The sequence below is a fragment of the Myotis davidii genome, unplaced genomic scaffold (assembly GCF_000327345.1).
Source record: "Myotis davidii unplaced genomic scaffold, ASM32734v1 scaffold238, whole genome shotgun sequence".
NCBI lineage: Eukaryota > Metazoa > Chordata > Mammalia > Chiroptera > Vespertilionidae > Myotis > Myotis davidii.
This window is the reverse complement of record NW_006293779.1, coordinates 1,409,706-1,426,640: the sequence shown is the minus strand read 5'-3', so window position 1 is coordinate 1,426,640 and position 16,935 is coordinate 1,409,706. Positions and strand designations below refer to the sequence as shown.

The 16,935-nt window shown below is 37.4% G+C and overlaps 1 protein-coding gene across 1 annotated transcript in view; it reads left to right on the top strand.

Moving 5' to 3' along the window:
• The window catches only part of TTC27 (tetratricopeptide repeat domain 27), a 91,941-nt gene that overhangs the window by 50,707 nt on the left and 24,299 nt on the right, over nt 1-16,935 (top strand). Inside the window, exons 11-14 of the mRNA XM_015566419.1 lie at nt 2,845-2,940; nt 5,844-5,966; nt 14,320-14,547; nt 14,654-14,677. Coding sequence (XP_015421905.1) covers nt 2,845-2,940; nt 5,844-5,966; nt 14,320-14,547; nt 14,654-14,677 — 471 coding nt within the window. The remainder of the gene's footprint in view (nt 1-2,844; nt 2,941-5,843; nt 5,967-14,319; nt 14,548-14,653; nt 14,678-16,935) is intronic.

The window sequence follows — 16,935 nt, the reverse complement described above, 5'->3', positions numbered from 1 at the left end:
ACTATCAGGGACACTTACTGTGAGATCATCTAAAAGTATCTTAGAGTATCTGAAATACATAACAAAATTGCTTATTAATAATCACGAAGTGTTTACTGGGTGTTTAATATGTTTACGCTAGATGCAGTAACTACAGCAAACAGCGTGAGTTTTTCTTGAAAAGAAAATGTTTTTTCATGTAATTAGGACTTCATAAAAGTAAATGTGGCTTTTTATTATTATTAAATAAGCATTAGTTACTTTTTTTTCCTTCCAGAGAAAGAAAAAGAATTTGATAAAAAGAAAAATTTGCCTCCCTTTTGATGAAGTAATTCAGTGAACCTTTTATTTATGTATTGTAACCATATGTATTCAGCCAGAAGTTTTTCTTCTCATTGCTCCTTCATACAACTAAACAGCTTTGGGCAGAAGCATGCAACCTTTTTGCTATTAAGTTTCTCTGAAGTAAGGCCAGAAAGCTTTAAAAATATTTTGACCAAGATGGTTTAGGAGTGTGGTTATGTCTCAATTTGTTCTGACTGACTTGATGGAATAACATCTTGGATTGTCAAACAAGTGATGTAATGAGTATCCTCTCATTCTACAGGATATTCTTAGGCTAACCATATATTTCCCACCTAGTATAGTAGAGAGAGCCTCCCAATTGAGGAATGGTTTCCCCACTCAGAAACTGGTCTCCTTGTCCTGTGCTTTTGCTGGGATATGTTACATTCTTGTCCTTTTTCTTTCTTCTCTTTCTTCTGAGAAAGTTTGGATTTGCTACTTCTTTCTTTCTCTTTTTTAAAAAAACCTTCATTTTTAAAAATTAACTTTGTAAAAGCTTGAAACAATTTCAAACTTACAGAAAAGTTGCAAGTACAGTACAGCTATCTTTTTTATTTTGAAGTGTTGGAAACTAAGTTGCCAGCATGGTGCATAACCATCCTCAAATAATTTACAAGGACATTCTCTTACATAACCATAGCATGTGTATTAACCCCAGAAAATCAACCTTGCCATATTGTTACTATCTACTCCGCATGAGACAGGGCTGTGAAAAATAGTCAACTGGCAAGGAAATAAAATTTGACTACTATGCTATGCAAAAACAGTTACTATTTAGAGAAGGTCTAAATGTATATCAGAAAAAAAAATTGCTATAAACTGAATGACAAATTAAGAGACAGGTGAAGATGATTATGATAATAGAGCTGCTGTCCGTGTGTTTGCTTAGGAACTCCAGAATATGTCTGCATTCACTTAGATGCTGAATATGTGAGTTCTTTTGATGGCTGACCACTTGATCATTGGATAGGGTAGCCTTTGACTTTGCAGTTGGCCATGGTACCTTTTCTCAGAGTCAGCCCTCTTGGTCATATTGGTCTGCTTCCTGATGTAGCTTCCAGATGTTCAATTATTCAGTATCCATGTAGGTCAAGCATGTCAAACTTGTTGCCCACAGGCCTCATGGGGCCCACAACAAATATTTTTGCGGCCCAGCCAATATAATGGTATGTAAGAAACATTTTAATAAAAATTTTGTAACTTAATTTTTACAATATCCTGTTATACATAATTATTAATAACGAACTACAATGTTCATAATGACTGATTACTACAATTGTGTTGCATTCATTTCCCTTACGCGCCTACGTGCAGGTGCACCATTTCTCTCCACTAATACTAGAAGCGAATATTTTAGCAGTCAATTGCAACATCATTAGTCTTGTACTAACTTGTTTGGTGTGTGCAACAGGAAATAATTTGCTTTCAGAGAACAAGAAAAATAGATTTATTTGCATTACGCTTATTAATTTGTGCAGTTATTCAGTGTCTGGTAAGTTAATGTTCAAGAAAATATTAATTTTTATTAAAATGTTCTATTATTTTATGTTAACAACTAGAAGCCCGATGCACGAAATTTGTGCAAGGGGCTCGGCCCTCGCAGCCATGGCTGCTTGCCTTGGCCTCGGAGCCACAGTGGCCTGCCTCGGCCCGAGGCAACTGTGGCAGCTGCCTCGACCCTGGAAGCCCCGACTTCATCCAGAACGTCATCTGGAAGGACGTCTGGTCTAATTAGCATATTACACTTTTATTATTATAGATTACTCATTTATTTCAGCCCTTTGTATTCAGCATGTCTCTATCGAAATAAACCTACGTTTCTATGAAAATTGAAGGTTTTGTTTTTTTGCGGCCCACATAAACTTCAACCTTGTTTATTTAGCCTGTGTTAGCCTTTGCGTTTGACGTGCTTGGTGTAGGTATTCCAGTTGTAGGGTGGGGCGGCTGGTGGTTCTTCAGTGCACACCACTTTTCTCTATCTACTGTCCCTTAAGTGGGGTCTTGCATGAACGACTGTCCAGCCTTACAGCTCTGTTACTGAAGAATAAGAAAACTCACTCTCTGTGGTCAAAGAGATCCACCTTTCACTTTCACTTTGTTCCTGAGAAAATAGTCCTAAATGAAATTCTTCATATAATTTTTCTCCAATTCATAGTAGAGAGTGCCATTGTCAAAGTGACGTTAGGATTGTGAAATAGATACACTAAAGAACAATTTTTCTCAGAAAAAGTAAAAGGGCTGATTAATAAGGATAGTTCTTTGAAGGAACTGTTAGAGGAAGTCTTAGTTTTAAAAACATTCTGATAAGTTTTAATGTACATGTTTATGTTAATGTTGATTAATTTTAAATTTTTTTTAATATTTAAATTCAAGAAAAAATTTATACACCCCATCACCTTATCACCATGACTTGTGTTTTTTATTTATTATTTATGTGTCCACTTATATAACTTTTACAAATAGAATCTTGTTTAAGTTAAAAAGAATATATATGTTCTGATTAGGATGTGTGCTCTTAAGGCTCTTGCAGACCAATTTGAAGACAAGACTACATCTGTATTGGAGCGTCTGAAGATTTTCTATTGCTGTCAAGTACCACCTCACTGGGCCATTCAGGTATTGTTGTTTGTCATTGGGTATACTTTGCTTTTGAAAGATAAATGTATTAGAAAATAATGATTTCCAGTTTATGTCTGTGTTCAGATATTTCAGTGAAAAGAATTAAAATAGCTGGGGATTGTCCATTACTTCAAATAGCTATTTTGATTAAAGTGATATTAGACTTTTAAAACATTTTAAAAAGAATTTAAAACTAGATAAACAAAATCCTTGAAATTAAATAATAGAACCACAGATGCTTTCATTTTCAAAATAACTTTTTACATTTAAAAGCCCTGTAAGGACTTTCTGCCAAATAATGAACCTTTAAACCAGGTTATTTACAGAGTGTAAAAGAAAGCATTTATTTTGTACTCTATTGTAAGATATCCTTAACTACTTTCCTCTTCTTGAGGATATGAGATTACCTGTTGTAGCTCCTAACTCCATGTTGGGGTGGAGATTCTGACCCCCGACCCATTCATTGATCCATAGTTCTCCTGTGTTATAGGTGTGGTTCCCTATTTTGTAAAATTTTTAGCACTGAAGGCGATTTAGACACTTGGTCCAATTTCTTAATTTTACAGAGAAGAAAATTGAGGCTTTTGTATACTTTTCCAATGTTGGTCACATAGGTGTTCATAAACTAGATCTCTAGTTTCCCAACTTTTAGTCCAGTTTACCACCTTTCCTTATCTCTTCATTACAGCCATTAATAACAACTTTTACTGCACACTTAGTGTGAGGCATGCATTTTGTTCTGCATCTCACACACATGCTCTTATTTTATTGTAACAATTTTGTGAAATGCCCCAATTTGCAGGTGAGGAAGCTATGGCACAGAGATGTTAGGTGGAGCCAAATGACGCCAGCCAGAAATTCCTAGATTATTTAGTAACTATTGTCATTTGAGCAACCAGCTTTAGAGTTATAAATGCCAGCCACCATCCAGTGACTCAGAGTCCCCATTGTGAGATTTCTTAGAGTCATTTATATTAAGCACAGGAGACTTAGGGGGTTTATTATACATTGGAATTAACATTATCTATTGAAGGAGTCTTGATAAAATGTAGACACTTAAAAAATCTTTGTTACAGCATCTGAAAGGAGTAGCTTCTTTTTTAAAAAAAAAAATATTTTTATTGATTTCAGAGAGGAAGGGAGAGGGAGAGAGAGATAGAAACATCAATGATGAGAGAGAAACGTTGATTGGCTGCCTTCTGCACGCTCCACATTGGGGATCAAGCCTGCAACCTGGGCATGTGCCCTGACCGGGAATCAAATCTTGACCTCCTGGTTCATAGGTCGATGCTCAACCACTGAGCCACGCCGGCCAGGCAGGAGTAGCTTCTTCATAAAGAAAGTTTAACAGCTGGAACTTTTGGCATGCTGTTGACCATGATCTCTGAAATGTCTGAAGTGCTCTGTACTGTGTGGTTTGTGGTGGATAAAGCTCTCAGACTCTCTGCTATTATTCTGACAAAACGTGTCTGTTGAGGGTGTAGCTTTTAATATGTTTTTGAACAGAAGCTTAAATTATATACTGTTCAAATAGAATTTAGGCTAATTAAATACTGTTCAAATAGAATTTAGTCTAAATATTTATTTTAATCTGCTTTGGAAGCTGTGGATTTTAGGGTTTTTGGGTAGTTACATAAACATCCTCTTTCATTAAGAAATTAAGTCATTTTTTTCTGTCATTATAGGAAGTAACCATATCTTTAAGTATTATTTTCAAAGATCAAGAAGTAACAACATAGTTTACTGTAAAAAGAGAATTAGTCTTTACTGCTAGCCAGCCTTGTGCTTAGATGCCATAATTTTCTTTATTAAATGAAAAATTTAAACCACTGAACTGCATGGATTTATTCCACATACCATGCTCAGTTTTTAAAAATGTCCAGTCAAATATCCTAAATATCCCAGCCAAGTTCTCTAATACTTTATACTTCATGAGAGACAAAAGAATTGGACCAGCCCCTTTATTTATTTTGATAATATATTATAATTTTCAAGTATATTTCATTTAGTCAATCCCAGATTTTTCATATCCATTAGCTTCTTAGCTCTTTATCATATATATTTTCATTTATTTCAGAGAGTAAGGGAGAGGGAGTGGGAAATAGAAACATCAGTGATGAGAGAGAATCATTGATCGGCTGCTCCCACAGGCCCCACACTGGGGATCGAGCCTGTGACCTTCTGGTTCAAAGGTCCATGCTCAACCACTGAGCCACGCCGGCCGGGCAACTTCTTAGCTCTTAATATGTATTGACTTTCGGAAGAATAGTAAAAGTGTATTTAAGCGAAAACAACACAAGAACCTCACCTGCTTTTAAAACTTTTCTAATATTTTTTCATTTCCTTTGAATAACTACCCAGAAGTGGAATTGCTAGATGTTTTGGTAGTTCTATTTTCAAATTTTTGAGGAACCTCCGTACTATTTTCCATAGTGGCTATGCCAGTTTACCTTTCCACCAACAGTGCACAAGGGTTCCCTTCTCCACATCCTCGCCAATACTTGTTATCTCTTATCTTTTTGATAATAGCCATTCTAAGTAGGGCTTTAAAAATTGATTTATTGGTTCTCAGCTTTACAAATCAGAGATTGTCATATATAGAATCTCTAGGTAAGAAAGAAATACTGAATTTGCTTTTTAAATTCTGAGTTGTTGGGAAAAAATGATATATTGAGTATTTTGAACTGTGTCTATATTGTTTATTAATCCTTTACTTCCTATAAAGTAAAGGCAACTATTGAATAATTGCAAATTCCTAGTTGGTTGATGTTGAATTATATAAAGTATACATTTATTACAATAAGCAGACCCTTGACTGGCAGATTAGATAAACATGCAAGTGAAACAGAAATCTGTCTTTGCATAAAGAAATGTTCATTATTTTAACTTGATTTTTCTAGCGCCAACTTGCAAGTTTACTCTTTGAGTTGGGATGTACCAGTTCGGCCCTTCAGATATTTGAGAAACTAGAAATGTGGGAGGATGTTGTCATTTGTTATGAAAGAGCTGGACAGCATGGGAAGGTATGTAATAATAACATTCTATGTGCAGGCAGGAGCCTCTGTCTTCGAGCACCTTCTCACTTGGTCTCTTTTTAAGCCTACTTTTGCCAATAGTTCACTTATATCCCTTTTTCTATCCACCCCCCACCCCCAAATATCTTTTTAATGTTTTCTTTTTAATGATTTCTGTTTATATGTCTGCATGGGTATATATATGAGAAAAGCCGGCCAAAGTTGATATGGTATTTGACGTTTAAGAATGAGTAATGAAAGCTTAAAGACATTTCACATTTTGATCTCCTTTCTTTATGACTCTCCTCCTGTAGGACAACTTCACACGGAAAGATTAGGAGTTATTTTCACTGTCACTGGGTTGTCTGCTGATCAGAGGGTGTGGGTCTGAAGGAAGGTTGTCTAGGAAGGAGAGTGGCTGGTTCTGTAGAAGAAAATCCAAAGGGTGTGATGACTGCTGGGGGCAGAAGAGTTGTCAGGTGTATAAAGTACATTTAATTCCACCTTAAATTCGGTCAGGAGGGAAAATGTTGCAATATTGCATCTGTTATTAATCTATTGTTTTCTCCCTCATAAATGAACAAGATTTTAAAAAGAATAGGGGGCTCCATACCGTGAATATTTGTTAAAACTGACACATTGAAATCATGTGTTAATTTGGATTAAAACTTTAAATGACTAAATTTCTGTCATAAGTATAGTATTCAAAAAGAGTAAAACCCATAAATTGGGTCATTTATATCTATAGTCATCCTTTCACCATCACCAAAAAAAAGAGAAAGAGTGGTACAAGTACATGTGTGTCTGTTTTGCAAATACCTTCTACAGAGTGTCAATTTTAGACTAGTGGTAGAAGTTACATTCCTTTCACTAATCACTAATGGCAGTGAAGGTCTTTGAATTGTATTGACTGAAGGAGAAACTAGTTTGGAAGTAAAATTTCACTGTAAAAGATTATCCTAATATATAAAGAGCCATAATGTCCAAAACGACCGAACACCAGACTGCAAGCGCAGTAGGCTCAGGTTGGCGGAGACTGGCAAGCGGGCTGAACTGCTGACCTCATGGTCCCTCCTGGGTCGCGGGCACTATGACGGCCCAGCACAGACTGCTGCCACCAAGGCGGGTGCGATGCGATTAGTTGGGGGGGCCTTGCCATCGCCCCACGATCGCCCTGCAGAGGGAGCCCCAGGCTATCCGGCTGGCGGCTCCCAGACTGTGAGAGGGCACAGGCCGGGCTGAAGAATCCTCTCCCCCTCCACCACCACCCAGTGCATGAAAGGCCCAGCACAGACTGCTGCCACCAAGGCGGGTGCGATGCGATTAGTTGGGGGGGCCTTGCCATCGCCCCACGATCGCCCTGCAGAGGGAGCCCCAGGCTACCCGGCTGGCGGCTCCCAGACTGTGAGAGGGCACAGGCCGGGCTGAAGAATCCTCTCCCCCCCCCACCACCACCCAGTGCATGAATTTTGTGCACCGGGCCTCTGGTGTAATTATAATGTTTTCATCCTGGGGAAGAGCTTCATATTACCCATTTTAGTTCCCTATTTTTTCACATAAAGAAAGGGGTCTCTAATGATTTGCCTCAGGTCACAAGGCCAGTTATTGATCATTAACTTGAGAGGTTGCATGGCACAGTGGTTAAAAGTGCAGCTCCAGACCCAGGTTATCTTGATTCAAATGCTGGACTTGACACATGCTAGCCATGTGATTTTGGGTAAGTTGTCCCATGCCTCAGTTTTCTCATCTAGAGGCACATAATCTATGACCTTATAGGTTTTCATGACATAATGTATGTAAAGTACATAGAATTGTGCTTTCTTCATGGTGCTACATGAGGTTTGCTGCTATTACTGCTGCTATTCTAAGACACATTTTTTTTCACATTTGAACATCTCTGAATTTGGAATGTATCTAACACTTGATGGCACCTCCCAGTTGCTATCAGTGAGGTGGCCTCCTGGCCACGCTGTCATTGCCTGTGCTTGTACAAGTCCAGTTGTGGCCATATTTCATACCATCACTTTGATTGCATTATGTGCATGGTGTCAGTGCTACATGGGTTGGATGTAATTGCCATTTTAAATATTTTCAGAAAAATCCCATTATAAGTTAGTATTGAGACAGAAAGTTATTGAACAAACAGGAAAGGAGAGAAGCAAAGTAAAAAATGTAAATTTGATATTAGGGAAGTAAACATTTGTTATTGGAGAAATCATCACAATTCCATTTACTTTTCCTTAAAAACAACAACTAGGTGCTTTGTGGGAGCTAAGAAAAGAAGATACCCCTAAGTAAATGAATCTTATTCTGTACAGTTCTGTATATAAAGAAAGGCTGCCATTTATAATGTCAAGCAATATATTGAAAGAAGGCAGGAAAAATTGCCAATTTATTTGAATAGATTGAAAAAATATCAAAATATGAGAGGCTGATGTGATTTATTCAAGGCATTATGTCATAATTTAATTGAAAGCATTTTTCTTTATTAGTTAAGAGTTAGTCCTATAATTGACGGCATCCCAAATTTGATGAGATATAGTATCATATTTCTTCAGGGACTTAAAATATTTTTAGGGTCCATTGTCTGGCACTGAAGTAGTATTCAGATGTTGGCTTAACAAAGGAATGAATGGATGAATGAATATCTTGATCCTGCTAGTCTGATGTACTTCTCATTACATCATTCTTCAATATGCTAGTCTTTTACATTGGTCAGTAAACATAAATAATACTGTATATAAAAATATGGTGGTTTTTTGAAATAATTAAACAAGTTGGTGAATCACAAATACCCAAAGCCTATTTTGAAATATTACATTTGTTTAATTATTTTTAGAAAGTATGGAAAGTAGAGACTTTCTCTAACTGCAGAAGCAAACATATAATGAATCTATCCTTTTCAGATAATAGATTTGACTATGTCCTCAGAGTAATTGTAGCATTATTTTTTTTTAATTTGCACATGTTTTTAACCTTATAAGAAATGTCTTATAATAATGATAAATTTCCATGTTTATAATTATTCTAGAAAATGCACATATTTTAATTTTTAGGAATGTATAATTATTTACTTTGTTTTAAGTCTTTTGTGAGTTACAGCCAAACATTTCTCAAAATCCTGATTTTAAAGTTTGACTTTAGCATTTTATTTGCCACATAAAAGACTTCCCTTACCTATTCGTTTGTCATATGCTGTATTAGCTGATCAATTTAACCACAAGACCCTAAAAAGTTTTGCTTCAATTTGGAAGCAAAAGTTTTATTTCTAAAACAGCTGAGATTCTTTTAGTAATTGGTTATGTGCCAGTAGTTGTCACAATACAATTTTAATTATTGAATTTAGTGCTTAGTGGCATAATTTCTTTTTAAAAGGCAAACTTGGAAAAGTACCTAATTCTAATCATAGTGTTCTGGTGCTTATTTTTTCACCTGCTATTGTAGGGTCTCAGATTTTCTAATTTAGGAACTATCTATGGAAATTCTCATTATTTAATGACCATTGGCAAACTAGCTAAGGTTAATTTTGCTTGACCTTGGGGTCAGACCTGGCTCTCATCTGTTAGCATTTAATTTTTAAAAATTATCTGGCATACTATAGCAGTTTCCCCAACATGTGGACAACTTATTTTGTTGAGCAAATTTGGTCCCTAAATGAAAGATAAAGACTGCACTGGCTGGCATAAGGTGGTTGTAAGGGATGGGGGTGAAGGGGGTGGAGAGCGAAGGGTTGGGGCCTCTCTTGTTTTTAACAAATAAGGTTTACCTGCGATTATGTAGTTTTCTCTTTTATTATGCTATATTTGCACATCATTGTCGGCATGGGCTCTTAAATATTGTTCTTTACGTTGTAAATGTTTTTAACCTTTAACATTTTTAACAGCTGGGATTCTTTTAGCAGTTGGTTTGGGTTTTTTGTTTTTTCTTCTTCTAAAATAGTTTTTTATATGATTGAAAGGATTTCCCACAAGCTATTTTCCCACACTTCAGAATGATCTTCCTAAAAGACTAATCTGATCATGTCATTCCCACAGTCTTCAGTAACTTCCCTTTGTCTCCAGGATTAAGTCTGAGCTCTTTAACAGGACTGGAAGTCTTTTATACAAAGTATGCCCTTCAGTCACAATGAGAAGAAATTAGAAATCACTGACAGAATGAAATTTGAGGAAGTCACTAGTATGTAGAAATTAACACACTCCTGAAAAACCAATAGGTCAAAAAAGAAATCACAGGGAAATTAAAAACACTTTGAGATAAATTACAAATACATATGTATTTGTAATTGATGGGATGAAGTGAAAGCAATTCTTAGAGGAAAGTTTATAGCTATAAATGCCTATATTAAAAAAGGAGAAAGATTTCAAATCTATCACCGAATTTTCCACCATAAAAAACTAGTAAAAGAAGAGTAAACCAAAAGGTGGTTCTTTATACTCTTAAGTACTAAAATCAGAAATAAAAGAAGAGAAATTACTACAGAAATAAAAAGGATTATAAGAAAATACTATACTCCACAGGCGTCCCACACTTAAAATAGGACCCGAGACTCAATATCAAATCATACCCTTAAAGAATTTGCAGAATAAAAAACTACCATTCTACAGATATTTATTTTACTTCTAATTGGACTGTATTTTAGACCATGAAGATTCACCAGAGTCCAAAGACATATAGCACAGACCTAATATTTGCAACCCTTGTCAAAGAAAACAAAAATTGCAAATGGAAGATTATTAGTAATCATGAGAAACTTCACATTTGGAAACGCTAAGGTACTGAGGATTTCAGATGCTTCCTCCACCAGATACCTACCTCAACACTTGTAAGAATAAAGAAAATAGAGAGTGGGTGGTATGCAATTTCTGGTTACCAAACAACATCAATGCCAGGTATTTTATCCACTGGAAGACAGTTCTGGAGGGCCAGAGTGGGGCAGCTTCTAAAGGTCAGAAACACCAGAGCAGTGACTTTGTCTGAACTGGCCTCTTTTTTCCTCGAATTCCTATCCCACATTTTTCTGTTAGAAGTCAATTCTTTCTCCTAGAGATCTTCCACTTCTTTGTCCTGCCAACAGAATTATCTTTCCCAAGGGCAATGCTTGCAGGCAATATATTTCTTCCTTCAATTAGTTACATTGCATTCCTCAGTCTTCTTCACTCTCTCCAAATGTTCTCCTACCTCCTCCACTTACCCACTCAATTTACATAATTTATTATCCAATAAAAAATTACAAAAGATATGCCCAGTGAACATTAATAAAGCATAAGGGTTTGTAATGTCACTTTTGCAATATTAAATATGGGAGGCCAGAAACCTTCACAGAATGAAAAAGCTTTAGTATTTATGGCTATGGATTGCTACTTCCCTATGGGCCGCAAGAAATTTGTCACCGAAATGTCTTTTCAATGGGATAAAAAATACATTCCCAAACATACAGTCATACTTACATAGGCAACTGGCCGCAATGAATCTGAAGTGCTTGTAAGAATCCTGTCAGCTGCAAACGCCAAAGACCACTTCTCTGCGCACACACATATATATTTCACATGTGGGCTGTTTCAACAGTCTGTTCTATTTTGCAATTGTATGCAACTAATTCTTCTTCTTAATACAAGTTTGTGGCAATGACTACACGTAGTGAATCTGAGTATAACATTAAGTCAGCCAAGACTTAAGCAGAACCTACAGTTATGGCTAGAATAAATTACACTCGATTTACTTTACCTGAGAAAGTTTCTGCTCACAGCGAGGGTCACGTACTCAAGTGCCCAGAGGTCCTTGCCAATTGCTGAGAATGAATGAAACAGGCTGGGGAGTGAGCATACAAAAGAGGAGCCGCGGCTCCACTCCAACCAATTAATACAACAATGTGGGAATTTGACCAGTGTTTCCACGTCATTTGATTCTTTGAGAGATGCCAAGAAATCTAGATTTTTAAACAAAACAGCCTGAAAATGTTTACTCTAATTTTTTTTAAAACACTGCGTAAGCCAAACAAAATACCTCTTACAACTTCAGACCTAGAGCATTAAATTCCCATCTCATGGTGGACACCAGTTGCTTTTTTCCTGCTCAGCAACCCTTCCCTGATCATCTGATAACAGAACTCCTCTCCCTGAGAGAACCCTTTCCATGTGGTTCTATCAGAGACGAGGACACATGACTCAGGCCCTCCCGTCTTCAGTGGAACCTTTCTGTTAGCCTTGCATTGACTCTATGTTTGCATTAGGATTACTAAACGTGGGCCCTTCTTGTTTGCTCATGGAGAGCTACAAAGGCACGATGGCATTGTCTCAGCCCCTGGATACAGCTATCTGATAGGTCTGTAGGAGTTTTCAGGTGCATGAATCAATAAGTCACCCCCCCCCCTTTGTTTCTTATCCTAAGCTATTATGATGGTTCTCTTACAACCAAAACACTTAATAACACATCCCTAGAAAACTGTTACATAATCCATCCTACAGTCTTCCAACCATAAGATCTGTGAGGATGTAGGTGCCTTTAGTCCGAAAGGCAGTTCGAACGCCAAAGACGAGTGTTTCCACATCATTTATTCGTTAAGAGATGCCAAGAAATCTAGATTTACTTACTGTATGCCCTTCTTGGCTGTGATTGGTGCCTTGATTCTGTGAATTAGCAGAAGGAGCTGAAAATTCTAGCATATGATAAGAGTGGCGCTCATCTGACTTTGCCTCTGGTCAGTATATAAAAATGGGGAATTGGCAAACCAACAACTGTAAGAAGCCCTCCTGGCAAAGAATGAAGGTGGGAAACGAGCTCCAGGCCCAGAATGGTACTAACTATAAAGAGCCTTTGAGGACTACAGAAATGACAGGGGTGGGCTTAACAGCTAGCGGTTTGTTCCAAGGGGACAGGAAAATGGTCAGGCTAAGAATTTAATGGAGTACTAATAGTCAGATTTGTCCTCCTGACAATAGCTTTAGGCTTTAAAAAAAATGTGTGCGTGTCTGTGCAGGCGCATGCGCGAGCTTGCTCACACAGGCTGCTAAATCAACAACTTGGGGCACATTTTCTAATTTTAGCCTTCTTCCCTGAAGCAGGCAGCAAAGATGGATTCTGTTTTTTGCTATAGTAGAGGCTAGTTCTCAAAGACAGAGAAATGTTTACCAAGCATTTACTATGAGCCAGGTACCTCACTGGACATTTGGCCAGTTGTTATTACGGAAAATAATAAAGTAACTAATAAATAATAATACAAAAATAGACTGTTTCACATTGATTAGCTTAATGGCCACTTGTGATGTGAGAAAGGTGAGGTGATACAATAATAATGGTAAATGAATATTGGTAAATTGGAGATGCATATGAGTAGCCCTAGAGCAGTGATGGGGAACCTTTTGAGCTTGGCGTGTCAGCATTTTGAAAAACCCTAACTTAACTCTGGTGCCGTGTCACATATAGAAATTTTTTGATACTTGCAACCACAGTAAAACAAATACTTACATATTTTTGATATTTATTTTATATATTTAAATGTCATTTAACAAAGAAAAATCAACCAAAAAAATGAGTTCGCGTGTCACCGGTTCGCCATCACTGCCCTAGAGCAACCATTAAAAAATAATAAAATGATGTGCCTAGTATAGCTAAAAGGCAATAGAGGAAATAAGACGAATGAGTAGAACATAATTGATTAACCCAATCAGATGCCTAACCTTCCTTGCACATGGAACTGGTGAATCTGAAGTCATCTGTACTATAATTCAGCAGTTCTACAGAAAATGAATATTTGTGATTAGTTATCTAATCAAGTTTGATTTGAAGACAATGAGGATCCAGTGATCATGAGAGAGAACACTGCAAGCACTTCTGTATCCAGTTACTATGAGGGGCATTGCTTAATTGCAGACCTCAGAATCCACTTGAACTGGTTGAAGCAGGAAAGAACTTATTAAATGAACTAGCCTTTAGAATTTCTGGGAGGGAGAGGGTATCTAGTTTCAGTACCATGCTGCCAAGAGAATGCCTTCACCTACACTGGAAGATCATTTCAGTAAAAATCCTGCTGTGGCTACAGTCTGTTACATAATTTGGTTGAATATATCTATACCTATCTATATATAAATTTTTATATATAAATAGAGAGAATGTAACCTTACAGAGTTATGGTTAGATACATTAATAACTATTATATTATCTGCAAATAAGGGAATTATATGGATATTTTAAAACTTCATATTTATTTTGGTTATTTTCTTATTCAGCCTGTGTTCTAAATGCATGAACTAACCTGGTCATCTTAAACATTGAAAGTGAAGTTTTGGATTCTGTGAGTTAAAAGATGTTTACCTTTAAACAATAAACTTAAAAGCAATTTAGTTATTTCTGTTGTTATTTCTAGGCAGAAGAAATCCTTAGGCAAGAGCTGGAGAAAAAAGAAACGCCAAGTTTGTACTGCTTGCTCGGAGATGTCCTCCGTGACCACCGCTGCTATGACAAGGCCTGGGAGCTGTCCCGGCACCGCAGTGCCCGTGCTCAGCGCTCCAAGGGCCTCCTTCACCTGCGGAACAAGGAGTTTAAGGAGTGCGTGCAGTGCTTTGAGCGCTCGGTGAAGATTAATCCCATGCAGGTTAGACAGCTCACCAAACCCCGTCTGCTCTCGGCACTAACCGTTTTCTTTCTTTTTGTTTTGTTTGTTAATCCTCACCGGAGGATATTTTCCCATTGATTTTTAGGGAGAGTGGAAGAGAGAAGGAAAGACAGAGAGAAACAATGATGTGAGAGAAACACATTGATTGGTTGCCTCTTGCACAAGCCCTGGGCCAGGGAGGAGCCTGCAACCTAGGTGCATGCCCTTGACCCAAATCACACCAGAGACCCTTTGGTCCACAGGCCGACGCTCTGTCCACTGAACCAGACTGGCTAGGGCCTAACAGTTCTTTGATTTAGATTCTTCCTGAATGAGTACTGCCTTTCTGTCCGACTGGCTGGTGAGCTTGTCTTTGATTGCTAAGAACTTCATCTCTGATACACTTTTTGCTTGTGAGCAAAAGTGGACTCTCTGTTGTGTTTTTATTTTTTTATTTTGTTAGTTTTGTTAGTCGTGCGTAAGGCAAATACAGCTATTAAAATTAAATTCCATTTTGAAAAGATGCATTAGGAAGGAAATGAATCAAAATTACAGACAGTACAGGATTCTGCAAGTAACTGCTGAAATCAATAATGAAAGAAAAACTTTTATATAAATAAAATAGGGTAACATAGAATGGATCGTTGATCATCATAAGAAGAAATGTTTACCAAGCATTTACTATGAGCCAGGTACCTCACTGGACATTTGGCCAGTATTTGAAACCACATGGTCTGCCTCTGGCACCTGCACGTCTTTTTTTTTAAAAATTGTGGTAAAAAGCGCATCACAACAATTTTTTCATCGTAACCATTTCTAAGTGTAAAGTTCAGTAGTGTGAAGTATGTTCACATTGTTGTGTGAGCATCACCACCATCCATCTTCATGTTTTTATCTCGCAAAAACAATAACTCCCTATCCCCCTGTCCTTCAGCCGTGGGCAAACTACGACCCGCGGGCCGGATCCGGCCCGTTTTAAATGAATAAAACTATTGAAAAAAAAGACCGTACCCTTTTATGTAATGATGTTTATTTAGAATTTATATTAGTTCACACAAACACTCCATCCATGCTTTTGTTCCGGCCCTCCGGTCCAGTTTAAGAACCCATTGTGGCCCTCGAGTCAAAAAGTTTGCCCACCCCTGCTCTAGTTGCTGACAACCATTCTACTTTCTGCCTCTGAATTTGATTACTCTTAAGTACCTCGTATGAGTGGAGTCATATAGTATATTTCCCTTTGTGACTGGTATAATGTCCTCAGGAATCATCCATGTTGTAGCATGTGTCAGAATTTCCTTTTTAAGGCTGAATTCCATTGTATGCATGTACCACATTTGTTTACCCATTCATCTGTCAGAGGACACTTACTTGGGTTGCTTCAACCTCCTGATTATTGTGAATAATGTTCCTGTGAACGTGAGTATGCAGAAATGGCCATTTTAGAACACGGTAGACTCAGAGCATGTCTTTTACATGGAAAAAGCATCAGAAGTACGTTTTTTATGACAGGTTAGGCTGATGCTTACTTTCCTCACTCTGAGTAGCAAATATCTTCCAAATCAGGTGGCAGGGAAAAGCCTCTTTGTCTCCCTTGAATATTTTAGGCACATCCCTGCCTCACAGTTACAGCACTTGCTCTTCCTTTGCCTGGAATGTTCTTCTTCTAGGTATCTGTATACCTTGCTCCGTAGCCTCATTCAAGTCTTTACTCAAATGTCACTTTCTCAGAGAGGCCTTCACCTCCTCCTTGTACTCCTTAATTTCCTTCCCTGCTTTATTTTTCTTCATGGCACTTAGAAACTTCTAATATTATGTATAGCTTACATTAAAAAAATTATGTGTATCCTCCACCTGAAATAAGTCCCATGAAGGCAGAAATTTTTATCTGTGAGTTTTAATTGTATTTTTGTAGTGCTATATCAGCACCTATCACATATTGGATAGTCAATAAATATTTGTTGAATGAGTGAATAAATAATATTTTTAACCAATTATTCAGTCAAATATATATGATTGTTTGCTGTGTACACACCGTTGAGCCAAAGGATGAAGCAGTAGCAACAGATCACCAGATAGTTCTGTTTGTACCCTCTGGTACAGTCTAGTGAAATGAACACAGATAAAACTGGCCAATTACACAAGGCATCAAAGAAATACCAAGTGAATTATTTATAAAGTACTAGTTATATAGAAGCCAAAGAGAATATTTCTGCCCCCTGGTAGACATTGGAGAGGATGTTGAACTTGGCTTTGAAGGACAAATAGTACTTAAAGAGGCAGGGGTGAGAGCATTCCAGGCAGGTGAACGGTCTGAGCAAAGCCTAGAAACAGAAAAAGAAGGTGTGTGTGTGTGTGTGTGTGTGTGTGTGTGTGTCCGTGTCCTGGAGG